General features: G+C 50.6%; 2 protein-coding genes across 7 annotated transcripts in view; both read right to left on the bottom strand.

The window, feature by feature from the left end:
- Positions 1-2,688: 2,688 nt before the first annotated feature.
- Adgrg3 (adhesion G protein-coupled receptor G3) lies at positions 2,689-11,766 on the bottom strand. 2 transcript variants are annotated; one of them, XM_036188334.1, is made up of 9 exons: positions 11,617-11,766; positions 10,773-10,907; positions 10,265-10,308; positions 10,052-10,148; positions 9,806-9,918; positions 7,343-7,623; positions 7,095-7,188; positions 6,479-6,753; positions 2,689-2,801 (listed from the first exon to the last, which is right to left on the bottom strand). In XM_036188334.1, the coding sequence occupies exons 1-9, from the start codon at positions 11,749-11,751 to the stop codon at positions 2,689-2,691; spliced, it is 1,287 nt and encodes a 428-aa protein (XP_036044227.1). In that variant the 5' UTR covers positions 11,752-11,766. The 2 variants fall into 2 exon arrangements, with proteins under 2 accessions (XP_036044227.1, XP_036044226.1); XM_036188333.1 differs by having other exon boundaries at positions 10,052-10,143; positions 10,269-10,308.
- Positions 11,767-20,181: 8,415 nt separating this feature from the next.
- Positions 20,182-25,297, bottom strand: part of Adgrg1 (adhesion G protein-coupled receptor G1) — a 37,335-nt gene continuing 32,219 nt past the window's right edge. For all 5 annotated transcript variants that reach the window (XM_036188329.1, XM_036188332.1, XM_036188328.1 and 2 more), the window contains exons 11-14: positions 24,921-25,189; positions 24,112-24,220; positions 22,628-22,896; positions 20,182-21,616 (exon numbers count right to left, since the gene is read on the bottom strand). In XM_036188329.1, coding sequence (XP_036044222.1) covers positions 21,486-21,616; positions 22,628-22,896; positions 24,112-24,220; positions 24,921-25,189 — 778 coding nt within the window. In that variant the 3' untranslated portion in view covers positions 20,182-21,485. The remainder of the gene's footprint in view (positions 21,617-22,627; positions 22,897-24,111; positions 24,221-24,920; positions 25,190-25,297) is intronic.

Here is a 25,297-nt window from a genome sequence, read left to right as displayed (position 1 = left end):
CTCTTGACAGCTGAGAGCCAAGCATCCAGCACAATGAAATCTTGCTGTGAAGGCTGCCAACCCACGCAGCAGTTACTCCCTCCACAGAGAGACTTCAAAGAATGCTAACCTAGCAATGAACTGTGCTCCAGGCCTGCGCATACACGGCGGTTTCCCTTCCCAGCTAGAGATCTGCAGCTTTGTAGGAACCCCATTTATAGTAACAGACACACCTTAACCCCCTTGTACAGCCTGTGACCCACGGATTTATCTGACCAGACAGCAGTCCTACAAGACATCGCTGGAGAAACTGTATAATCCTGTTTATCCAAAAGGAAGTTCCTTACCAACCGCTTGAGCTGTAACTTGAGGGCCGCTCAAACCACACGTGGCGGCTGTTAGGGCACTGAAGCCAGGGACTCTCTTAGGAGCCACACTCAGGCACTTGGGTGTGTCCTCTCCCTTCCCTGAGCGCCTCTTCTAGCTCCCATGCTTAAACCTACATTTAAATCTCTCTGTCTCCCTCTGTCTTTCTGTCTCTGTCTCTGTCTGTCTCTGTCTCTCTCTGTCTCTGTCTCTGTCTCTCTCTCTCTGTCTCTCTCTCTCTCACACACACACACACACACACACACACACACACACACACACACACACACACAATGCTTCACACCGGCTCTACAGAAATTCCTTTCTCCCACAAAGTCAAGGATACGGGAGCTCCTCGGGCTGCAGGTGGCAGTGCTGGCCTGTGTCTCTTCTGCCGAAGCTACACAGAAAGCCACTGGTGGTTGAGGAGTGAAAACTGAGCCCCCGAAAGCAACATGCTTAACCCGCGTGCTGCCTGAGACACCCCTTCTCCAGGAACTGTCAGGTTAGTGCAAACACACACGTCCATTTGCTCAGCCAACGAGTATGTGTTTATTGAAATCTGTGTGACTCAGATTATTGGCTCAGGCTGTGTTGGAAAGGTGGGCAAGGCTGTCCACAGACACTGTAGGGAGGAAGGCTGTCCACAGACATTGTGGGAAGGAAGGCTGTCCACAGACACTGTAGGGAGGAAGGCTGTCCACAGACAGACATTGTAGGGAGGAAGGCTGTCCACAGACATTGTGGGAAGGAAGGCTGTCCACAGACATTGTGGGAAGGAAGGCTGTCCACAGACATTGTGGGAAGGAAGGCTGTCCACAGACATTGTGGGAAGGAAGGCTGTCCACAGACACTGTAGGGAAGGAAGGCTGTCCACAGACACTGTAGGGAGGAAGGCTGTCCACAGACACTGTGGGAGGAAGGCTGTCCACAGACATGTAGGGAGGAAGGCTGTCCACAGACATTGTGGGAAGGAAGGCTGTCCACAGACATTGTAGGGAAGGAAGGCTGTCCACAGACATTGTGGGAAGGAAGGCTGTCCACAGACACTGTAGGGAGGAAGGAAGGCTGTCCACAGACATTGTAGGAAGGAAGGCTGTCCACAGACATTGTAGGAAGGAAGGCTGTCCACAGACATTGTAGGAAGGAAGGCTGTCCACAGACATTGTAGGAAGGAAGGCTGTCCACAGACATTGTAGGGAGGAAGGCTGTCCACAGACATTGTGGGAAGGAAGGCTGTCCACAGACATTGTAGGGAGGAAGGCTGTCCACAGACATTGTGGGAAGGAAGGCTGTCCACAGACATTGTGGGAGGAAGGCTGTCCACAGACAGACATTGTGGGAGGAAGGCCTTTTCTCCCTTTTCTCCCTTGGCCACATGCACTAATGTGGATGGAGCAGGCATGCCTCTAGCTCTGGACCTCTACTTCTGCCCCCACAATGACAGCAGATTAGAGTCAGACCATACGCCTGGCAGTCAAGTGGGGTGGGTGGGGGTGTTCCCGAAGCTCACCCTCCGAGTGGCATTTTTGGAAAGTGTCCCTAGGAGGACCTCAATCCTCAGCAGAGCAGCAATTGGAATTAGGATGAGGCCCGACTGGGGAGCAGAGAAGAGGGTGGTGTAGATCACCAAAGCCCCCAAACAAACCTCCAGTCCTCTGCTCCCCTAGCACACAGGGGACAGTAGCCTGTGACTGTCCCTGGGTGGGGACAGACAGGCAGCTATAAGGTGGGACAGTGACAGGGATGGGAAAAGACTGGAGTCTCTTCAAGGGTCTTCACCAAGTCTCCTCTCTTTGGCTCAGGCTCCTAGCGAGATGAGAGGTTGTCCATGCTGAAAACATCTGCTTAGCTGTAGAGATCTGTCTCCATAGCAGCAGGGGTAAAGATGACACTCTGCTGGGGGGTGAGGGAGTGGTCTCAGGCTAATAGAGACTTTAGTCTCCCACAAATCTGCTTTTGTAGCTTTTTGGACCCATGAACACATCTGAACTGGAGCTTTTCAAAATGTTTTTTAATTTCTATTTGATGTGTATGAGTGTTTGTTTGCCCGCACATATGTATATACAACACCTTTATGAAGAGAGTGTCAGATCCCCTGGAACTATAGTTACAGACAGTTGTGAGCCACCATGTGGGTGCTGGGAACTGAAGCAGTGTCCTCTTCAGACCATCAGTCTACTCAGCCCTCTGTATGAGAGCTTTGAAGCCGCATGGTTCAGCCTGGTCCCCATCCTCTCCCTCCTCAGACACGCTGTACAGAGAAGGCACTGGAGACCAAGGAAGTAGGGAGCTGTCCGAGGTCACTCAACCCAGCTGGAGGCGAGAGCAAACTCCAGCCACCTACTCCTGTGACGCGGAGTGGGCCTGGTCCATGCGGGCAGTGCCAGAGGAGGAGACTGTGGTGCTCTTCCTTGGGAAGTAGAGGATGGTGAACCAGCCGAAGATGAAGACTCCTGTGGTGAAGAGAGGGTGTCAGTGAGCCTGGAGCAGGCTGGTACAGAAGGGTTCCACTCCAAAAATTCAAGCACTTAATGCAAGAATTAGGTAAAATAAAACCTAGTCCTGAAAGACAGTCAAGTAAGAACCTTAGAGACCACAAACATTGGCCTCAAAATAAATGACACACACGTCTACCACAGAAAAGGGAGAGCAAAACAGAGTTATTTTCAGACAGGTAAAACCAATGCCACTACATACTGGGCTCTCCTACCATCCTTCTGTAAAGGACTACTACAGGATGTGTTCCAGCTAGATGAGAAGGTGAGTAGAAAATAGAAAACCAGAGTAAGTACAGGATTGCCTGGGAAGGACAAACTTTGTGTGTTTAAGGGGAATTGATAATAAAAACACTATACAACAGTAACAATATCGGGAAGTTAAAAGGTACCAAGGGCTCTGTTATGCATGGAAGAAGATGGGAATACAAAATAACTTAGACCCATCCGAGGGAGACATGCGGGCTTCAATATTAATGTAGCCCATGCAAGAATAGTGATGTCAGCCAGGTGGTGGTGGTGGCACACACCTTTAATCCCAGCACTCAGGAGACAGAGGCTGGTCTACAAATTGAGTTCCAGGTCAGCTAGAGCCATTACCCAGAGAAATCCTGTCTCAAACAAAACAAAACAAACAAATAAAAAAGAATAATGATGTCATCTCTAAGTTCAAGATGCCTCTCTCCCCAATTCCAAACCTCTGGGATTTTCCAAACGTGAACTAATGATATTTATCTGGGGACTATCTCAGATGGCCCTAAAGTGTGTGTGTGTGTGTGTGTGTGTGTGTGTGTGTGTGTGTGTGTCTGTCTGTCTGTCTGTCTGTCTGTCTATGTATATTATTTTTTAAGATTTGTTTCTTTGTATGTATGAGTGTTTTGCCTGCATGTATGTATTTGAACCATATATCTTCAGAAGCCAGAGAGGGAGTTAGATTCACTGGAATTGGAACTCCAGCCCATTATTTATTCATTTTTAGTTAACATACAAAGAAGTAGATTTTACTATAACAACACTTTCTTTTCTTAAAAAAGATTTGTTTTTATTCTATGCATATGAGGTGTTTTTGCCTGCATGTAAGTGCACTTGCGTGTGTGCCTAATGCCAGAGGAGGGCACTGGATCCCCTGGAGCTGGAGTTACAGAGGATTGTGAGCTGCCCTGTGTGTGCTGGAAGGGAAGCCAGTGCTATCATCCACTGAGTAACCCCCTCCAGGCACGAGCTGTGGTATTCTCATACCTAATCTGTCTTGGCTGGTCACCCTCTCCACCTCTGCCCCCAGCTTGTACCCTTCTGTCCCCGCCGTCCCTACCCACTTTCACAGGACTATGTATTCCATTACTTTCTCCCCGGCCTCTTCCTTCAAACCTCTTTTTCCTTTCTACGGTCCCTTTCTAGTTAATGGCCTTTGCCCACACCCCACATTCTTACATGTTTAAAACCTAAAGCTAGGGCCTCATGTGAGAGCGTCTGTGGCGGTTCATTTCTACTGCAGTCCATACAGTGCCTGTGAGGATTAGAGGCTGCTTAGCTAAAGGCATGGATCTTCATGTGGGCCAGCAGATGCTGACGTGTCAGTAAAAGCCAGGTAAAAGTGTGGTGTGTCTCCCCTTCGCTGCCTCAAACAGGGTTAGACTGGCTTCAACTGTGTACACAGACATGTTGAACATCTAAGGAGTGTTTGTCTAAAATGGTGATTTCCCGTCAAGGCTGATGCAATCAGTAGATTATTAACCAGCAGCTTTTGCAGGGTCCTTTCGCGGAGCACTGCTGGCCGTCTACCGTCACTGCCCGACACACAAAGACCTAACACACCCCACCTTGCCTTTCTGACCTGTCCTTTTTCTGAGTCTTCCTGGCCTGTGGTCACCTTGGATTCCTGGAACAGCAGGTCTAACACCTAAACGTGTTTTGACAAAAGATGACGCTACCCCAAGGCGGGAGCCACTTTCTTACTGCAGACAGTCCCCCGTATAACTGTCTTAAGAAATGATTAACGAGACCTGGCTGTGCATACTGCTTACCCTGTCTTTTGTTCCCGCCCTGTGTAATGCCACAGCCGGCATCACCCTGGAGTCAGGGCAGAGGGCGCTTTTCTCCTGCTCCTCCAGGATTGCTATTCTCAGTGAACCCCTTTTCTATTTCAGCTGGTGGACTAGGCCAAGTGGCTCTGTGTGGAAGGAAGCCAGGCCTCTGGCTTAGGACTCTGGTAATGTGCCAGTGTATTGAAGACCTCCTGGGTCCCACACATGCACATTGTCATCATGAGGAAGGGACAAGGACTGTTCTGACCTGGAGCTCAAAGGGGGTCATCTGGTGGGATGGGGTGGGGGCAACGGTTAACACTGATGGTCACCCTGACAGGATGTAGAATCGTCTATGAGACAAGCTTCCAGGCATGTCTATGACAGAGTTCCTAGGTCAGGTTAATCCAGGTGGGAAGACCCACCCTAAAAGTAGGGGGCACCATTCCAAGAACCTAGAGGTCCCGTGACAGGTCAGTGGGTAAAGGCACTTGCCAGAAAACCCAACAACATGAGCTCAACGTCTGGGACCCACATGGTCCCAGAGAACCAACTTTCATGGGCTGTCCTCTGACCTCCATGTGCATGCATATAAACACAAATAAATCAGCATCATTTTAAAAATTAAAAAGAGAGAGCTGAGTGCCAGCGCCTGTCTGTCTCTCCCTCTCCTGATGCAGGTATGACATGACTAGCTGCATCAGTGCCTTCACAGTGGATGGCACTCTTGAAATACGAGCCAAGATAAGGCCCTTATGAAGTTGCTTTGGTTGGATATTTTGTTGCAGCAATTAAAAAAAAAAAACATAACACATTAAAATCTTCTTTAGGATTCTGTGTCATGTCACATCAAACCACATGACCCTGCCTTCCTGGTTAGAAGTAGAAGAGGTCATCTGACTCAGGGTGCAGAGGCTTGAAGCAGCCATGTTAGGCAGCCATTTTGGAAAGCAGAGAGAACGAGTTTCCAGAGGCTAACAGGGGACAACACTCAGCTCCAGATCAGAAGGTGGATGTTAGAATTCCTGGCCACTCCCCAAGCTGCATGACGGCACATGCGCTGTCCAGTAGCCAGGCAAGATGCTTCATCCCAGGGCCTTAGGTCCTATGTAATCCATGCACAATGTGGTCACATAATCTATGCACATCTATGGCAAAGCTACATAAGCCCATATGCACGTGTGTGTGGGAGGGTTACCTGTAAAAGCGGGTTCCACCTACTCCTCCCCCCTCTTCCTGCACACTCATTCCACAGGCCTATGCACACCCCTTCTGTTCCCTTCCCTTAATAAACCTATAGTGGGTTTTGTTGTACCTTGTGGCTTTTCTCAAATGGCAAATAGCGTCAGTCACTTAATGAATAACACTGCGCCACTTAATAAATAACAGTGGGGAGATCTGCTTTGATGTATGTGGCTTTTCCTGATCCTGGTCCCTGTGACACCAGCCACCCTTGCTGGCCTGGATTCCACAAGAGTCTCCGATATCTAAAGTTAGTACCTTTGACTTGAACTAGCTTCTACGGAACCCTGTGTCCTGAAAAGTGCCCTCCCTGACCCCCAGGTCCCCATGGTGCAGATAAGACAACCTGTGGCCCCCCTGGAGCCTCACCTTGCAGGGAGTTGAAGAGGGCAAAGATGTAGATGGTGGACAAGCCCAGGGGTGTGAGAACAGCCAGCCCCCACGTCATGCCCACCAGGCTTGAGAGGCCCAGAACAGTGAAGACCGACTTCCAGGTCTGGCCCTGTTCTTTGCCCGCTGTGGCACTGGGCAGTGTGAAGATGTTCCAGGCCACCAAAGCCAGCACCACAGCTCCAAAGAGGAAGCTGACAAGGAAGTAGGCGTGGACAGTAGCATAAAGGGCGGGCTCTTTCTGGAACCAGCACCTGGAGGAGATGGATAGCCACAGGGGCTGGGGAGGAAACCCCTGACCACTGAGCCACAGGAAGCTTCCCTGGCTGGTCCTCAGTGACCAAGGAGATGGCCACACAGCCCCACCCCACTGCCTCTGGCTTTCCTGGGCCTCCTTCCTTACTTCACTTTCTGACTCCAGACTTCCATTTACCCCCCACAGGTCAGCTGGAGCTGACTGTCCTTAACATTGCTGTTCTCCTCCTAAGACCTCCTTCCCTCCTTCCCTCCTTCCCTCCTTCCCTCCTTCCCTCCTTCCCTCCTTCTCATGAAACCAAAGACCTCCATACCCTCTGCTCCCCACAGCCCCACTCACAGCTCCAGTGAGGTGCGGTTCTCCTGGTCTCGAATAGTGTAAACACCGTAACTATTGCTACTCCCAGTTCCAATAACCATAAGAGCAGGCAGGCCTGGGACAAGGGGAGGAAGTGGGCATTCACCAGTGTTCCCTTGGGTGAGCCCATCTCCAGTTCCTACAGCCAGCCCTCCCTCAAGCTTTGGACTTCCCTGGGCTCTTCCCCCTCACCCTCCAACCTCCCTTCTACCCCTCCAGCCTATGCCTACCCCAGCCCAGCAGGCTCAGCTTCAGGAAATAGTGTCCAAAGTAAGTATTGAAGACCCTGATGGCCAGCAGGTAGAGGTGGAAGGCCTCCAGGCCCATCCAAGTGAAGACACACAGCAGGAAGTAGTGGAAGATGGCAGCTCGGAACCAGCAGGAAGCTGGAGGACCTTGAGAGCTGCTCCCCACGCTGATCAAGAAGGTAAGATTCAGGAGAAACAGGCTGCTGCTCAGAGCTATGTGGATCTTAGGGGCATCTTCAGACTTGAACCTCTGCAGAGAGAGCCTGGGGGAGAAGGGCCAGGGAGCAGTCCCAAGGAGCCACAGCTTGCATGGGATGCCCAGGTCGGTCTATCTCCCTGCCACAGTCCATGCCACAGCCAGCTGCTCTCATCCTCATGACCGGCTCCCGTCTGACCATTCAGTTTCCATTTTCACCAGTGGTTAACGTGAAAACACTCAGACTCAAATCCATGAGCCTTTTCATAGCTCTCTGTGGGTGCTGGGTCCTGCCAACCTCACCCTTGGACACATTCCTTGGCTAAACCATGAAACTTGTGACAAGGACGGAGTTTGTATTCTCGTGTCTCCTAGGCTTGACCATGCAGGTATTTCCCAGCAGCACAGTGAAATTCTCTGCTACTCCTTGCCACAGGGAGTGCACCCATGCTTGGCCTCAGGGCCCTGCACAGGGGCAGGGGACTGTGGGTATGTTAGTTAGGTGAATGGATGGGGATATGGGCAAATGGATGAGGCCTAGAATGTAGCCATAAGAGGGGCTCAGAGAAGGCCAGAAACTTGCTCAGGGTCCCGGAGTCTCTACCCGGTGCTCCCTGCTTCTCTGTGGGGCTCAGAGAAGTCCAGAAGGGCTTCCACTCAAGAGACAGAGCCTAGAGTTTTCTGGAGTGGAGATAAGAGGCAAGGTCTACCTGTGCTGCTAAACTCCAGTACTGGGAGCTGGCAACAGTTTCTTCCAGCACTCCAAGCTCAGCTCAAGGACCCAGCAGCATGGCTAGCTGGCAAGGTACACTCAGCTTACTGAGGATGGGAATGGGGCTGAGGGCTGTGTTCTGTGCCAATGCTTGGAGGGGAGGGGAGGGGAGGGGAGGGATAGCATGGGTGCAGCTCACAGGGGCTGGAGCCCAGGACTGCTCGGTGACTGAGACCCAGAGGCACATGAGAAGGACAGTGGGAATCCTGGACTGGAAAGACGGGAAGCCCAAAGGAAGCTCCAGGTGAGTTCCGGTGAACTTGGGCTCCAGGTGAGTTCTGGTGGAGTTAGGGAAGGCTGGGGCAGAGGCTTATCACACAGATGCCTTCAAGTCAGCAGGTATGAGGGGTTGCTGGCCAAAGCGTGGCTCAGGAGAGCCAGGTGCCAGTGCTATGTGTCCCTTGTGTCTGTCCTGTGCCTGTTCCTCACCCAAGAAGCTCACATGTCCCTGAAGGGGCACCCTTCCCCACCTTCAGCCACAAGGAACTATAGAAAGTGCTGGCTTGTCCCTTGTCATTTAAATCCAAGAGGAACCAAATGGCTTGGCCGGCCTGTGTATTCTACCCTGTGACCACAGTGGTCCAATCAGTCATTGGCCTGTGATCAAAGTCAGACCCTAAGGCAACTGGGTATTCATGAGATAAACATGTACACATAGAACACCAGCATCCCAAGAGTGTGACTCCTAGAGTCCTGTGCCCACAGGGACCATATGCCTGGCTAACATTCAGCCTTCTGTTGCAACTGTGGATACTCTGAACACTGGGCCATGTAGTTCCATTTAGACAGAGCCTTGCAAATCATATCCCCATTCTTGTGTGGATATGGGCACACAAACACATGTGAACACCCTCACGTGCACACATATACATGCATACACACATACATGCACACATAGATAATGTCTAAAGCAATGGGAGTAAAGGGGTCTTGAGACTACTTAGCCATACTCTGCCACTGACAACTTCCTGGCTTTGACAATACTCTACAGTTACATATGATGTGATACTTGGGGAAGTTCCAGGAAGGAACTACAGACTGTCTGTGCTATTTCTGCAGTTTCCAGTTAGTCTATAATTATTTCAAAATGTTTGTTTTTAAAGACCTTGATTCTGGAGCTTCATCTTTGCTCGAATGTCTAAGGAACAGTTCTTGAGGAAAAGGTGAAATTAGCATCCTGACAGGGAGAGAGAAAAGCTGTGAAAGGTAGGGACCAACCCCGGGACCTCACTGGGAGCCCCCAGTTCCAGCCCTGCCTGGAGGCCACACACTGTGAGTTTCCTAGTTCCATGAACCACTCGTGCCCTGTGTTGGCCAATCTGAGTTCAGTTTCTCCCACTTTCAACTTCAGACTCTAGTCCCACCTTGTCAGGGAGCAGACTAAGGACCAGAGAAGACAGCAGAGGCCACAGGACAAAGATACTCTATCCCTTTCCTGTACCTCCCTGAGGGCAGGAGTGGGGGTGGGCTCACTCACCTGAGGGTAACATAGAGAACGATGGTGAAGGCCAGGAAGATCATGGAGACTCCACAGCCTGCTTGGGAAATGTGAGTGAGAGTCTGTGCTGTGGCCAGGTCCAAGGTCGGCCTCTGTAAATGACCCCAAGTCCGAATCACGCCACCGAGAGGCCAGGCTCACACGTCTCCCAAACCCCAGTCAGCCAGGAAGCCTCTCCCGGGACAGAGGCTGGACCTCTGGGATCAGGATGGCATGGGCTGTTACCAGCAGTAAGGCAAAGAAGGTCAAGTGGTCACAGCGGCAGACAGTCCTCTCAAGCCCGGGCTCTGTGGAGCAGCCTTGGGTATCCCAGTTTCCTATGAGCCACAGAAAGGTAAGGGCAGAGGAGCAGCGAGAGGAAGAGAGAAGGGAGGGCCTGCCTCTCCCCTCCCCTTCAGCCCTATGGAAAGTTTCTCATTCTAGAAAAGTCTTCCAGACCTACCTTTAGCCACATCCCAGAATACACAAGTGAGGCTCATATTCTGAAACCAGAGAGTGCATGTCAGGAGAGGAAGGAAGAAGGAAGCAGGGAGGAGACGGCATTCCCAGGGGCCTGCATGTGCCTTACAAGGAAGACCTCTGTAGGCTACATGGGAAGATTGGCTGTATCCCTGGGAACTGATGCTCCCTGGACCATTGCTGTGCACGTGGGAGACACAACATACATGGCACGAAAGGGTTTGCCTGTCTGTGCACACATGCCTTCAGGATCATTGCCTGGCGGGTGTGAAAAGCATGTACATAGATGGACTCTCCAGGTCCTCATACTTTTATGAACATGGAGGTGGGAGGGTGTGGGTGCATGTGTGTTCACACATGCAAGGCAGAATGTGCATGACCCTGATGGTTTCTTCTGGATAAAGGGCATAAGGTCCCACAAATGACTTCGCAGAGCTCATGCACTGTGTGCCCCACAGTAACTGCCAGGCCTGGGTAGAAGACTCACAGGTGGTTGGTGCTGGTGGGAAAAGGTGATCTCTACCGGCTCCGACAGTCCAGTGGCATGCATCTGGCCCACACTCAAGCCCACCATGCGGCTGTTCAACACACTGCCACTATTTTCCTGGAGGAGCTTGGGGCCCTAGGAGGGATTGGCAGGAGGCAATGTTGTAGGATGGGCTGACTTTACCTGCCCTAGATAGGGGTCTAGGGAACTCTAGGACATCCCCTCACCTGGAGTTGAAGTATGAAACTAGGGGACCAGGGATCCAGGGATTCAGGGGCATAGGCAGCCTTCTTCCTGATGCTCCCTATAATATTGCTGGGCTAGGCTGGGCTAGGCTCTGGGCTCCATATCACCTCACTGAAAGCCAACCCCTGACATTTCTGAACTGGAAGAGCTTGAGGATAAGATCAGCCAGGAGACGGGGTAAATGCTAGTGAATGCCTCCAGGTTGGGGAATGAATGCATCCAGACCCAAGGGTGCATATATCTAAGCTTAAGTGGATGGATGCATGCCTCAGGAGCACACATCTGGCATGTGTTGTCAAGGGAGAACATGTTTGTTCATGTAGACCCAGTCATATGTGAGCATACCTGATTATAAGTTCTCAGGAATACAAAAGAGCATGTGTGTTTATGCGTGTGCAAGGTCACACAAGCATGCATGAGCACACTTGGACTTCATACACAGCCAACAGGTGCTGATGTTAGGCTATTGGAATAGTCTTCAGTCCCCAGACTGGAGAAATGGCTCTTGGATGACCTAGCTGCCTTAGAAACCATCTCAGGGACCCTGACCCACTGAGTATTTAACTACAGCTTCCTGAGCTCCCAGCCTGCCTCTTACCTTGAAGACATCCCCTTCACTAATGTTCAGAATAGTTATGGCCAACCGGACAGCAGACCTGTTGCCAGGCAGGAGGGCTCCAAACAGGCTCTTGGGAAGTCGGACTCTGTCAGCAGGCTGGTCCTCACTCTGCATCACCTGCTTTGGGATCTGTAACCATGGACCCAGAAGCTCTCACCTTACCCGGAGGATTCCAGCCCCAACTTGGGTGCTGCTACCATCCCAGTTGGGAGAGAAACTGCAGCATGCCAGGTGAAGGGGCAGCATCTGAGGACTTTAAGGTCTGGGGGTGGGGGGAGCAGAACACCTGGCTCAGTCCAGGCTCTGTTCCTCACGGGTTGGGCCCTTGAACAGGCATCAGTAATGGGGCCCCAGTTTCCCATCACTGAGACCAGCTGAGCATGACTGTGTTGGTGCGGCCACGCTCTGCTTTTAAGTGTGGGGAGGGCCAGTGGGGAATGTCCTGGAAAGAAGCAAAGGGGAAGAGTGTGGAGACAAGGGACTCATGTTTACCTTGAGTGTGAAGTCCTGCCTGCCCAACAGTGAAGTGTTATAGGCACCAAGAATAGTTAGAATGTTAGAACAAACTTCCCCAGAAATCACCAGACATCCTTTGTCTAGTCTCTGACCTCCTGGCTGCCCGGGAGCATCAGCCTGCACCCACCTCTTCGGAAGGATCCAAGCTCATGGAAACAGGGAGATAAGAGCCGGGGCTGAAGGCCCACTTTCACATTCCTAGTCCAGATCTTGTTAAAAGGACATGTGGGTGATATCTTGAGCCAGTGCATACCCTACCCAGAGGATACAGCATCATAAAAGGTTGAGGAAGTTGGGTGGTGAGCAACTCAGCCAGATGCCTGGTCTCTGCCCTCAACTTCACCCCTTCAGGGAGGCTGGAGACTTGCTGAGCCCTCACTGGACCAAGAATTCCTTGGATATTAACTTAGATGTGCTTTCCAATATGTTTTTGTTTTGATGTTTTTGAGACAGAGCTTATCTGTATAGCCTGTGCTGGCCTGGAGCTCAGGACCAATCCTCCTGCCTCTGCCTCCTGAGTGCTGGGAGAATGAGCATGCATCATCCTGCCTGGCTTCTGATACTCTTGAAAGTGGGCAATATTCTCATCATTTACAGGTGAGAAAACTGAGGGTGGAAAAGGTAATGTGCCCAGGGTGGAAATGGCTGGTAAGGGCAAAGGTGGAGTTCTCTGGGCCAGTGGAAACCTAAAGCCCTCCCACTCAATCTCTCTGAGGCCAAGTGTGTCCTTACTCTGACTTCAGATCTGTGCTCTCACAGAGAGGTTAATGGGCACTTGAGGCTTGGAGGAGCCAGAGACTCATCTTCCAGATGAGCACCCAAGGCCTCGGGGAGAAAGAGGACTTTCTGAGGACATCAAGGGCAGTGGCAGGAGGGCCAGTTCAGGGATTTCCCAGCACCCTGGCTAATCCACCACCAAGTCCCACTCATTCAGTGACTTCACTGGCCCTGTTAATGAGTGACAGAGCTATGCTGAATATGACTTAGGAGGGATAAGCTCTGATGGACACCAGCCACCAGGAAGCTCTTCACCTGGGAGGGCATCAGAGAGAACAGCAGGTCTTCTGAGACATCTGTGCTGATGTTCTGAATCAAGGCCTTAACAAAAGGCATGTCCACAGTCTCCATGGAATTCTCCAACAGGTAGGACTCATATTTCAGCCAGTATCTGCGAGGGGCAAAGGATCAGGAGAGGAGGAGCTTGCAGGCCGTGCCACCCACTCCTCAGGCTCTTGGGGTGATGGCTAACCCAGACTATCAGAGATGGCTAACCCAGACTATCAGAGATGGCTAACCCAGACTATCAGAGACAGCTAACCCAGACTATCAGAGATGGCTAACCCAGACTATCAGAGATGGCTAACCCAGACTATCAGAGATGGCTAACCCAGACTATCAGAGATGGCTAACCCAGACTATCAGAGATGGCTAACCCAGACTGTCAGAGACCCTGAATTAATAATGTGAGGAAGAGGAATGGCTTGGGAATTGATCCTGAGGGAGTCCAGCTAAAGATCTTCTTGATATCTTAATGCTTGTCTTTCAAAATGCCTATTTATTTTGTGTGTATAAGTGTCTTGCCTGAGCATATGTATGTGCACTATATGCATGCCTGGTGTCCCTGGAATTCAGAAAAGGGCATCAGATTTCCTAGCACTGGCATTAGGGATGTTTGTGAGCTACCATATGCATACTGGGAACCAAACCTGGGTCCTTGCAAGAGCAACAAGCATTATTAAGTGCTGAGGCATCTCTCCAGCCCATGCTTATCTTTTAAAATAGTAAAATATCAGATATAATCAATACACTAACCATTTTAGCATGCAGTATTCAGTGGCATTAATCACACTCACAGAGCTCTGAAACCATCACTACCATTTACCTCAGAACAGCCCCATCACCACGGAAGGGAACCGCATGCTCACTAAACGGTTACTCTTTCCCCTTCCAGCCCCTGGAAACCATTCATCTAATTTACTTTATGCCTCTATAAACTGCCCCCCTTCTTCTTTAAACAAGGTCTCATGTAGCCTAGGCTGGACTTGAACTCACTATGCAGCTAAGGATAACCTGAACTCCTGACCCTCCAGCCTCCTCCCCTGAAGTGCTGGGATTACAGGCTTTTGTTAACCACACCCATCTTACAGTGTTTACTTTTTTGCTTGCTAGATAAGCATTTTACTAACCTACCACACGCCGCCCAAACTTTGCCTGTTTTGAATTTACAGAACATTGAAGCACACACTATGTGGTCTTCTGAGTCTGGCTTCTTTCACTTAGCACATTGTTTTCTGTTCATGATTGCTGAAGCCTGAATTGCGACTTAAGTCCTTCTGAATGAAATGCACCCATCTACTGATGGGCATATACATGCACTCCTCCACTGATGAGCACATATGGATCTTTGGATATCACCATTGGTGGGCACAAGGACCTTTGCATCCATCCTCTGATGTACATACAGCTCTGTGCACCCACCCACTGATGGGCATTTGAATATTTCCCACTGTGATGGACAGTGTTTGTCAACTTGGCACAAATTAGAGTCCTCTGGGAAGAGGGGTTGAGAGATTGAATCCATCATATTGTCCTATGGGCATGTCTGTGGGGCATTTTCTTGATTAATGATTGATGTGTGCCCAGTCCACTATGAGTGGTACTGCCCCTAGACAGGTGATACTGGGTTGTATAAGAAAGCAAGCTGAATGAGTCATGGGGAGTGGGGAGCAAGAAGCTTCCTTCCAAATTCTCTGCTTCAGTTCCTGCCTCTAGGTTCCTGTTTGAGTTCCTGCCCCTGACTCCCCCCAGTAGTGATGGACTGTGCTGTGGACTTTTAAGTCAAAATAAACCCTTTCTTCCCATAAGCTGCTTTGGGCTGTGGTGTTTATCACAGTGACAGAAAGCTTAGTAGAACATCCACCTTTCAGCTATTGTGAATAAGTCTGCTGTGCAAATTCATGTATGAGCATTCATGGAAGACTTATTTTAAATTCTTTGGGCATGTACACAGGAGCAGAATTGTTAGGTCATATGGTAATTCTCTATTTAGCTTCTCAAACAGCTACCAAATGGTTTTCCACAGCAGCTGCACTATTTCACACTTGCACCTGCAGTGTATGGAAGTTCCAGTAGTCTTGCCAACACAGTGGTTTTGTTTTGTGTCCTTTTTAACTGTATCCATACTTATGGGTATAAAGAGGTTTCTCATGGTAGTTTTGCTTTGTATCTTTTTAATGACCCAGTGAAGTTGAGCATCTTCTCATATGCTTTTGGCTTTGCATATCTTATTTGAATAAATCTCCTTGGGCACATTTATTGAGCGCTAATTGCATATTAAAAATTCAGCATTTGAAAACTGGGCCACAGACCAGCAAGATGCCTCAGTAGACAACGGCGAATGTTGAACACACTGATGAGTTTGATTCCTGGAACCCACATAAAGGTAGTAAGAGAGAACTGACTGGATGAAATTGTCCTCTGACTTCCGCAAGTATGCAAGGACATGTGTGCCCTACCCACATCATAAACACAATAATAAATACATCTTTGGGTTTTTTTGTTTTTTGAGATAGAGTTTCTCTGTGTAGTTTTGGTGCCTGTTCTGGAACTCACTCTATAGACTAGGCTGGCTTCAAACTCACAGAGATCCACCTGGCTCTGCCTCTTGAGTGCTGGGATTAAAGGTGTGTGCCACTGTTGCCCAGCCATCTTTGAGCTTTCTTTCTTTTTTTCTTTCATTTTTCTTTATTAAGAAATTTTCTACTCTGCATACCAACCACAGACCCCCTCCTCCATCCTCCCCCCCCCAGCCCTCCCTCCCAAGCCACCCCACATCCCCACATCCTCCAAATCGAGGTCTCCCATGGGGAGTCAGCAGAGCCTGACACACTGAGCCTAGGCAGGTCCAAGCCCCTCCCCACTGCACCAAGGCTGCTCAAGGCACAAGGCATCATACCACAGGCACAGGCTCCCAAAAGCCTGCCCATGCACCAGGGACAACTCTCAATTCCCCTGCCTGGGTGCCCCCCAAACAGTTCAAGCCAAGCAATCACCTTCTGTATCCAGAGGGCCTAGTTCAGTCCCATGGGGGCTCCACAGTCACTAGTCTACAGTTCATGGGTTTCCACTAGTGTGGCCAGTCATCTCTGCATGTCTTCCCATCATGATCTCAACATCACCCACCTGCAGAATCCCTCTGGGTTTTCTTAAAATACAGGTCTCATTATGTAGCCTTGGCTGGACTTACTATGTAGACTAGGCTACCCTTAAATTCATAGATACTGAATTAAAGGCATGTGCCATGATACCTGGCTTAAATAAGTGTGTGTGTGTAAGAAAACTAAGTCCGGTGGTGGTGCATTCCTTTAATCCTTGCACTTAGAAGGCAGAAGGAAGCAGATCTCTAAGTTCAAGGCCAGCCTGGTCTACAGAGCAAATTCTAGGACTGTACAGAGAAACCCTGTCTTGAAAACCAAAAAAGAAAGGAAGAAAGGAAGGAAGGAAGGAAGGAAGGAAGGAAGGAAGGAAGGAAGGAAAGGAAAGAAGGAAAGAAAAAGAAAGTAAGAAAAAACTAAGCCACATGGGAACTGCCTGCCTGCCTGGGAGCACACATAGTATTCCAGACAACAGGAAGGCTGTTATAGCATTCATTCTACAGGGGAAGAGGGCTGATGTCGCTCTCCGTGGTGCTGAAATTCAGAAGCGTCCCAGTGCTTGGGTCTCTTTCCCTAGCCCTGGACCCTAATTGCTACATTCCTAGCACTGCGACCATAGCCGTGTGTGCCCCACCTCTTGCTTAAAATCTTTAAAAAAATTACCTTTATTTGTTTTTTATTGTGGGGCTGACACTGCATGCCACAGTTTGCATCTGGAGACCAGAGGACAGCTTTAAGGGATTTGAAGTCAGGTCGTCAAGCTTGTGTGTCAAGAGCCTTTACCTGATAGACCGTTTCTCCAGCACTTCCCCCGCCCAGTTTTTTAAATGTAGTCCTGGAGATCAGAACTCAGGTCCTCAAGCTTGTGCACACACACAACACAGTGACTGAGCCATCGCCCCAGCCCTCTATTCACTATTCACCTCTCCAGAAACCCTGAGCAGGTGAAGGCTAAGGTGGTGATAGGAGACACGCGAGCTAGAGAGAGATACACCCAGACCGAGACCACGGGGACAAAAGGGAACCCCCCCTCTGTCTCTCTGTCTCTGTCTCTCTCTCTCCCTCCCTCCCTCCCTCCCTCCCTCCCCCTCTCTCTCCCTCTCTCTCTCTTTTCTCTTTCCTCTCCCCTCTCTCTCCCTCCCCTCTCTCTTCTCCTTCCTCCTCCTCTCCCCTCTCTCTCTCTCCCCTCTCTCTCCCTCCTCCTCTCTTTCTCTCTGCCATGGGGATGGAACTCAAAATCTCAGGCATGCTAGGCAAGTGCTCTACCACTACCCTACACCCCAGCCCTTGTCACTGTTTTTTCATAGACATAGTTATCAAGGAGAAAGGACCCTATAGAGACAACAGAAAATAGATTGCAGAATAGAAAAAGTAAACCACGCAAAAATATGCAAGTATTATTGGATGGAGACAGCATAAGAAAACCACTGGACCAAAAACAGGGATGAGGGGGTAAATACATTGAGCAACACATATTACTCTGCTTTGATTTGCCTTTAATATTCAGAGAAGTGTTGGCTTTTGTTGATACCAAATAAAATAGGAAATTGTACAAGTATTGAGATTTTTGTTGCCACGTAAAGTGATAAATAGTAAATTGAATATATGTTTATATGTGTTCCTACCTTGTATACCTAAAGACCTTTCTCACCTTTGCAAAATAATCCAATTCCCTGTCCTAAGGAAGATTCCCCAGTGTGGTTCTCAGGTACAGTGAGTTTTCATTATTTTATGATCCTTTGGTGCCGGCCCCTCCTCTCTTCTGTGAGACAGGCCCAGACTAGCCTCAAGCTCACAGCCCCCTTCTTCCACCTCCCGAGGCTAGGATTACAGATGTGCACCACCACCAGAGCTTCCAACCATCTTGAACATAAGTGGAACGCTTCCATTCAAAAGCAGTCTCCACAGCACACTCCCTCATCCAGTCTTTCTAATGGGCTCAATCCAGATGTCTGCCTCATATTAAGCTGCTTCTGATGACCTCTCCACAAGAGGACAGAGAGAAATAAGCTACTCAACGGATCCCCCACCCCCACCCCCTATATAGACCAGACCATGCAGAAACGATATGTTGTGGTGACCACCCTTTGTCAGAGAGTGACCTTCTCGAACTTCTGACAATGAAACCAGAAGGAGGGATGGAGGGAGAAGGAAGGGAGGAGAGAGAGGTTAAATAGCCATTTTACCGAAGAAAATCTCTAAATGGCCAATGAGCACATGCAAAGATGTTGAGGTTCATTGTTCATGCTGAAATGCCAGTGGGAACTTCAAAGAGAGATGAGCTTCTGACGTCCTCATCCCAATGGCTCTCAGCTGGACTGTGTTGCTCCAAAGCCCGAATACTTCTTCAGCCAAATGCTTAACTAACTAAATGCTTAACTCCTTAGTTCCTGGCCCTCACGCCTTATATACCTTTTTCTTTCTGCCCCCACTCCCTGGGGTTAAAGGCGTGGGTCACCATACTTAGCTGTTTCTAAAGTGGCCTTGAACTCAGAGATCCACGTGGCTCTGCCTCCCAAGTGCTGGGATTAAAGGTGTGTACCACCACCGGCCAACTTCTGTTAGGGCTTACTCTTCCCATTTTCTAACCACCATTTTTGGCTTTGTTCTAGTGGCTGTCTGTTCTCTGACCCCAGATAAGTTTATTTCGGGGAACACACAATATTTCAGGGAACACAATACCCACCACAAAGAAAGAAAGAAAGAAAGAAAGAAAGAAAGAAAGAAAGAAAGAAAGGAAGGAAGGAAGGAAGGAAGGAAGGAAGGAAGGAAGAAAGAAAGGAAGAAAGAAAGGAAGAAAGAAAGAAAGAAAGAAAAGTAGACTCAGGAGCCACCAAAGTTATGGAGGAAGATTGGAGAGATACATGGAACCAGGAGCTCCCACATGCCAAGGTCCCCACAGGTCCCCAAATCTTCCACATTCATGCCATGGTGTGGGGATTACCAATGTATCCAGAACAGCCAAGACAGCTTCCCACTCACCTTGTCCAGTCACAGAATATTCGGTGTAGTTTACTTCCCAGCTTCCCCTGGGGGCACATCAAGGGTTGGGGGTGGGGTGTGAGTGTGGGCCTAGGCCGATCTCAGACTTCAAATACAAAGGAATTACCTTTCTCCTTCCCTCCCTCTCTTTCTTGACAGTCTCACTATACAGCCCAGGCTGGTCTTGAACTCTCAACCCTTCTGCCTCAGCATCTCAAGTGCTGGGATTGCAGGAGCACCACACCCTGCTTTTTATACCTCTTTATACTTGAACACAGATGGGGACAATCACACATGTCTAATGCGTGTTGCATAAGGGGGAGAGGAGACTTGAGGCACAGGCTAGAAGCAGGGTTGGGAGAAAAACAGAATCATTTCACTATAGCAGCCCACTTGCTCCAGACTGGTGGCCAAACTGGTACACGTATCACATGACCAGTCAGAATCTGAACTCAGCTCTCAAGAGTAACCTCTTTGGCTGGGGGGTGGGGGCGTTTTACAGGTCTAAAGTTGTAAGATCAATGGATTTTATGTCCCAGTCTGGACCCCATGAGAGGCAAATGATGTGGCTACCTAGGTCCTCCTCCACATCAGCAATGTCCAGCTACAGCCGATGGTCAGGATCTCCAGTGTACTGTGGCCACGCCTCTGCCCAGCACCACCCCAAACAGACACCAGCTGCCCATGTCTCTGTTTTCCTGACTGAGAAAATGTCCCCAGGTGCCTTCTTCCCATACTGCCCTCTCTTCTTCCCTGATTGGCCCCAAGACATCTGACTCAGCAATGCTAAAAATAGAAGAAGCACCAAATAAATAAATAAATAAATAAATAAATAAATAAATAAATAAATAAATAAATAAAGCTGAGACAGAAACTCTCCAAACAGTGTTGCTTTGCTAAGGCAGCAGATAACAGCTGATTTTTTTATTTTTTATTTCTCTTCTCGACAATCTCCTACAATTTCCAAACTCTCTACAAAGATCTTTAATATCAAAAGACAAATGAATTGGTATTTAAAAAGAACATCCTTCCCAACTTGAAGGCTGAGGGCAAGATGAAATGTTACCTCCTGCAGGAAGTCCTCCTGGATTCCCAGTCACAAGCGGTGGTTCTCCAGCCCTATAACTAAATCTCCAGGACATTGTGGAAGCTTTCAAGGGCTACTGCCAGGTCTGGTTATCTATGTTTGCACCACCCGGCACAAGACCAATGTGTGTTAGTAGGTCAGAATTCACAATAGGCAGTGTCCTCAGAGCCATCTGCTAAGACTGGAAGATTTTCCCTCAGGAGACCATCAACCTCCACCAGTGTCACCAGAGAGGGCTGTCTTGGTCTTCAGAACGTTGGGTTGAAAAAAAGCCCCATTTCCCACAGTTCTTGTTGAAGGGAGGCGTCAGGAGAGGCGGAAACTCCTCTGAGCAAGGGGAGGCAGCTGGGAGAGAGGCTCAGACAGGTTGGCCTGGTCCAGCCCAGGAACCTGCCCTGAGCCAGAGGTGGTGAGGGGCCAAGGCCCACAGCAGATAGACGTTTATAGCAGCTCCTGGGAACTGCTACCCCAAAATCACAGCATTGGCCTGGGACCCCAAGCTGCAGGTGGGGGCTAGGGGACCACAGAGGAGGAGGGGGGTGGGGAAGGAAGAGGAGGGCTGGCAGGCAGGTGGGGGGAGGTGCTCCCCTCCTGAGGGGTTCTGGCTCCAAAGCTTCTCCCAGCCCATCTATCCTCAGTATCACCCTCAGGATCAAAAGTCAGAGACTGGCAGAGGGCTGCATGGCAACCACAGGGACAGAGTGGCAAAAGCCAAGGCAGCTGTGTCTCAGGCAGGGACAACAGTTAGGATGAGTCATCCTCCAAGATCTAACCTGACCCCAGCTTGGGCCTGCAAGTCTCAACACCCACCAGCAACAGCTGGGCCCAGAGGTGACCAGTAAGGCAACGCCTCAGCTTCAGCCTGATACAGCTGTGAGGACAGCCCCACAGCCAGCATGGCAGTGTGCTTCGGGGACCAGATCTAGGAGCAGAGTAGTCCCCAAGGCCAGCTAGGTGTCTATCTATCAGAGCAACCGCCCTATCCTTCCAAGGACCAGGGCCTTCTCTAGAATGCCACTAACCAACAAAGGCTGGGCACAGCACCGAGCCACAGACAATGTGAGCAGACGCCATGCATGTGTCCTCCCACGGGGAGGTGGGGCGGTGACCTAGATGCGGCTGGAAGAGGTGCTGCCGGAGCTGATGGGGAGCTTGACGCTGTCCGAGTTGCTCTTCAGAGGGGAGGGACCACCTCGGGCCTGGAACCGCATGGACCAGTACCACAGGAAGATGAGGAAGCCTGTGGGCAGGAAGGCACATGCACCATCAGTGGCAAGACCCCAACTGGCCCTTGGTCCCCTCTCAGAGTCCCCCTGTTCTAAGGGTCCAGCCATACACTTATGGCCCTGGAGCCACTCAGGATGATTCAATACACTGAGACATATCAGTGGTTCAGCATTGGCCTTACTTAGAAGTACTGGGACTCTCTGATCCGTACCTCATAGTGGGCAAGATGGAGACATCTAACAACAAGATTTGGGAACAAATCCCCTCACCCCATTCCATCCCACGGTGACTCCATTGACTCTAACACGGCCATGTGACCCCTGTTCAGTCAGCACAGCCAAGTGCAGAGGTGTACAGTCCTTTGTGTCTGAGTATGGGAGGCACGGGGTGGAGGGGTGTGGACCCTACTGGTCTCAAGCTGGGGCCTCCAGGATCCTACCTCCAGCCCTCACTGCCTGACCTTCCGCCACACTCCCCTCCCCATCCTCCCAATACTTTTTGACCTGGAGCTCCTATACCAGAGCTCCCTGACCTGTACCATAGACAGGATGCCCTAGGCATCTTGTTAAGATGCAAAAAGGATCAGTGTGTCTGAGTGAGTTAGTTTGTTTGCCTTTCCAACAAGCCCCCTGTGATTCTGACACTGTTGACTCAAGACCACTGTCCACATCTGGACTGTCAAGACTGGATGCCACACTTATCATGGCCTACCCCAACTCTCCTACTCTCTGGGTCTCTTTGGTGGCTGCTTTCTTGACCACACTATCTCCTGCATGAGGACTGAGTGGGCTGCTCATGCCACAACCCTGGGGCTTAGCATGGGGCCTGCACATAGTAAGTGTTCAATAAAGGTGTGCCCTGCACGTGGCCTGGTGCACTCATTTTGGAATGAGACAGCTGAGGCCCAGAGAAGGGAGCATTTGGGGTTCCCTGGGCATCTCTTCCCTTTGCGCCACATGTGGACAGCGTACCAGTTGGAGGGGCAAGGGCTACTAAGTAGGGGCAGGGCCCTCATCATGCCTACCTTGGAAGGAAGTTATGATGCTGAAGAGGTACAGGATGACAAGCTGGAAGGTACCGGAAGCAAAGGAGAAGAAGATCAAGGCCCAGGGAAGGCCAAGGACCAGGCTGAGGCCCAGCAGAGTCAGCACGTGGGGCCACTTCTGGCTGTGTGAACGAAGCCGCAGGATCTGCACCACCATGGTGGCCAGCATGGCCGTGTTGAACAGGAACACCAGGCTGAAGAGGCCCAGGTTGGTGACATAACTAACCAGGGAGTCCCGGATCCAGCACCTGGGCGAGAGTGGGCAGCTCAGCATGTGGGATGCTCAGCTTAGGAGTGGGAAGGGCGGCTGGGCCCTGGAGGGTGCTGGGCTAGCTAGGCATTGGGACTACTCATTGTTTACATGTATCACTGGCTTTCTGTCCTCATGCTGCTTGTTTGTTTGTTTGTTTGTTTGTTTGTTTGTTTTGGGGGGGGGGTTCAAGACAGAGTTTCTCTGTAGCTTTGGAGCCTGTCCTGGACTAGCTCTGTAGACCAGGCTGGCCTCGAACTCACAGAGATCCACCAGCCTCTGCCTCCCGAGTGCTGGGATTAAAGGCATGCACCACCACCGCCCAGCCCTCATGCCGTTTTTAAAGTTAACTTAGCTTTTAAAAGATACTTATTTTTATTATTTTTAATTATGTGTATGTGTCTACATGTGGGTATGTTCCCATGAGTGCTGGTGCATGTGGAGACCACAGAGGTCAGAGGTGACAGAACTTTTGGAACTGGGGTTACATGTGGTTGTGAGCTGCCTGATGTGGGTGCTGGGAACCAAACTCAGGTCCTCTGTGCACTCTTAACCACTGCCATCTTTGGGTGTTGTTTTTAAAGACATACCTAGGTATCCAGTCAGATAACTTAAAAAAAAGAAACCATGTTCTTGATGGTACAAGGTTGAGGCAAACCAACCAGGACTGGTGCTGGGGGTGGGGCACAAATGTCTTCTACCTGGACCCAGTGGAAAGCATTCCTTCCAGGTCTGGTGCTCAAGAGCCCTAGCTTCAGGTCTAGTTTCAGGACGTCCACTGCCAGCTGGCGTAAATTAGGAGGGCAGAGGAGGGCTCCTCCTGACCCCACCTCCACATCGACCCCACTCCCATATCAGCTGAGCCACTTGCTAACCACAATGTGGCCAAGAGTGAGCCCCCACGCCCTCTGAGCCACAGGCCTCCATCTGCCTCAGAACCAGTAGATGTGACAAGTAGAAGGCCATGTGGCCCAGCACCTCTCCACTGAGGTTCAGAGAAGGGCCAGGCTCTGCGCATAGGCACCTGACTGCTGAGGGGCAGACTTGGCCTCCCTTAGTTCCTGTGGTCCGTGGCTCTGGGTTCTGGCCACTGCCAGGCCCATTTCTTCAGTTCACCAGAGCCAATAGCTTCCTGGTCAGCATGACCAGGTGGGGCTGCTGTCCCCGTCCCTCCCTCGAGGACCACACTCCTGCCCCAGCCACGGCTACTCACATAGAAGGGTAGATGACACGCTCCGGAGTCCGGCGCACAGCCAGGATGATGGGGCCATAGTTATTCACATCGACCAGCGCCACCAGAGTGACCAGGAAGACAGGAAAGCCTGTGGGCAGCAAACAGAGGCTCTGGCTCCACCTGAACAGCTCCTCTCTGGTTTCCCATAATGGGTAGGCTCTCTTTCAACTTTGCCCTGTCCCTTCCTGAGTCTCCCAGGAGAAAAGGCCTGTGGTCCACTGTTGAGGCATGGTAAGCAGGGAAGATGAGGGGATGCTGGGGCTGTGGGGGTGCACAGAAAGAGGACACCAGGGACTTTGGCAGAGAGGACAACTTGGACTCATTAATAAGTAGAAATGGAAAGTGCCATTGGAGCCCCTTCACAACGCCAAGGCGGTCACAACCAGTGGGACTTCCGTGAATCCTCGGCAGAAGGTGAATGAGAGGGACACAGGAAGAGCAGCCAGTGGGGTCAGCGGTGTGGGGAGGTCAAGGTCTGTGCAATGTCCAAAATGACCCATGGTAGGAAACTCTGGGTCCCAGTCTGACTTGAGTAGTCCAGGTCACAGGTGAAGTGAATCGTCACCAGCCAAGAACAAAGGCCAAAGCCACAGAAACTCTACCGTGTAGGTTTTTGGGGATCCACAGGTGGAGTCATTGCTAGCCTAAGTGTCCCCAGTCCACGGAAGAGGAACGGGTTGGTCTCCCTCACAGGGAAGGGCAGAGCCTGCTGTCTGTGCTTGCCCGGAAGCCTTGTGGACAGTGGATGAGACAGTGGATTCTGGGGCCTACTCTCCCCTGCCACTTACCCCAGCCCACGATGCTGAGCTTGAGCAGGTAGCCAGGGACGTAGGTATCGAAGACCTCTACCACCAGTCGGTAGAGGTTGTAGCCCTCGAGGCCCATCCAGGAGAGACAGGCAAGCAAGGAGAAATGCAGGAAGACGGCACTGGTGCGGCAGGCTGCTTCAGAGCCTGCCAGTGCCACAGGCTCGCTGAGCAGGAAGCTCACATCCAGCAGGAAGACAGCCAGCAGCAGGTTCATGTGTACCTTGATGGTGTAGTCACGTGACTTCCTCCTACAAGGAGCATGACCAGTGAGCCAGGGCAGGGGCAGGGGCGTGGCCCTATTTTGTTCTCTCTCCTCTTTTTTTTCCCCTCTTCCCTATGCCCCTCTTCCAGAAGCG

The sequence above is a fragment of the Onychomys torridus genome, chromosome 5 (assembly GCF_903995425.1).
Source record: "Onychomys torridus chromosome 5, mOncTor1.1, whole genome shotgun sequence".
NCBI lineage: Eukaryota > Metazoa > Chordata > Mammalia > Rodentia > Cricetidae > Onychomys > Onychomys torridus.
This window is presented reverse-complemented; position numbering and strand designations above follow the sequence as displayed.

What these genes read in the sequence shown, in the direction of transcription:
- Adgrg3 (XM_036188334.1), bottom strand. Translation starts at nt 11,751, where the DNA reads ATGCAGAGTGAGGACCAGCCTGCTGACAGAGTCCGACTTCCCAAGAGC. An exon ending in CCTTCTTTGCCTTACTGCTG is followed by an intron (nt 9,919 to 10,051) that starts GTAACAGCCCAT and finishes GGTCATTTACAG; the next exon opens with AGGCCGACCTTGGACCTGGC. An exon ending in GCTGAGCCTGCTGGGCTGGG is followed by an intron (nt 7,189 to 7,342) that starts GTAGGCATAGGC and finishes CCCTTGTCCCAG; the next exon opens with GCCTGCCTGCTCTTATGGTT.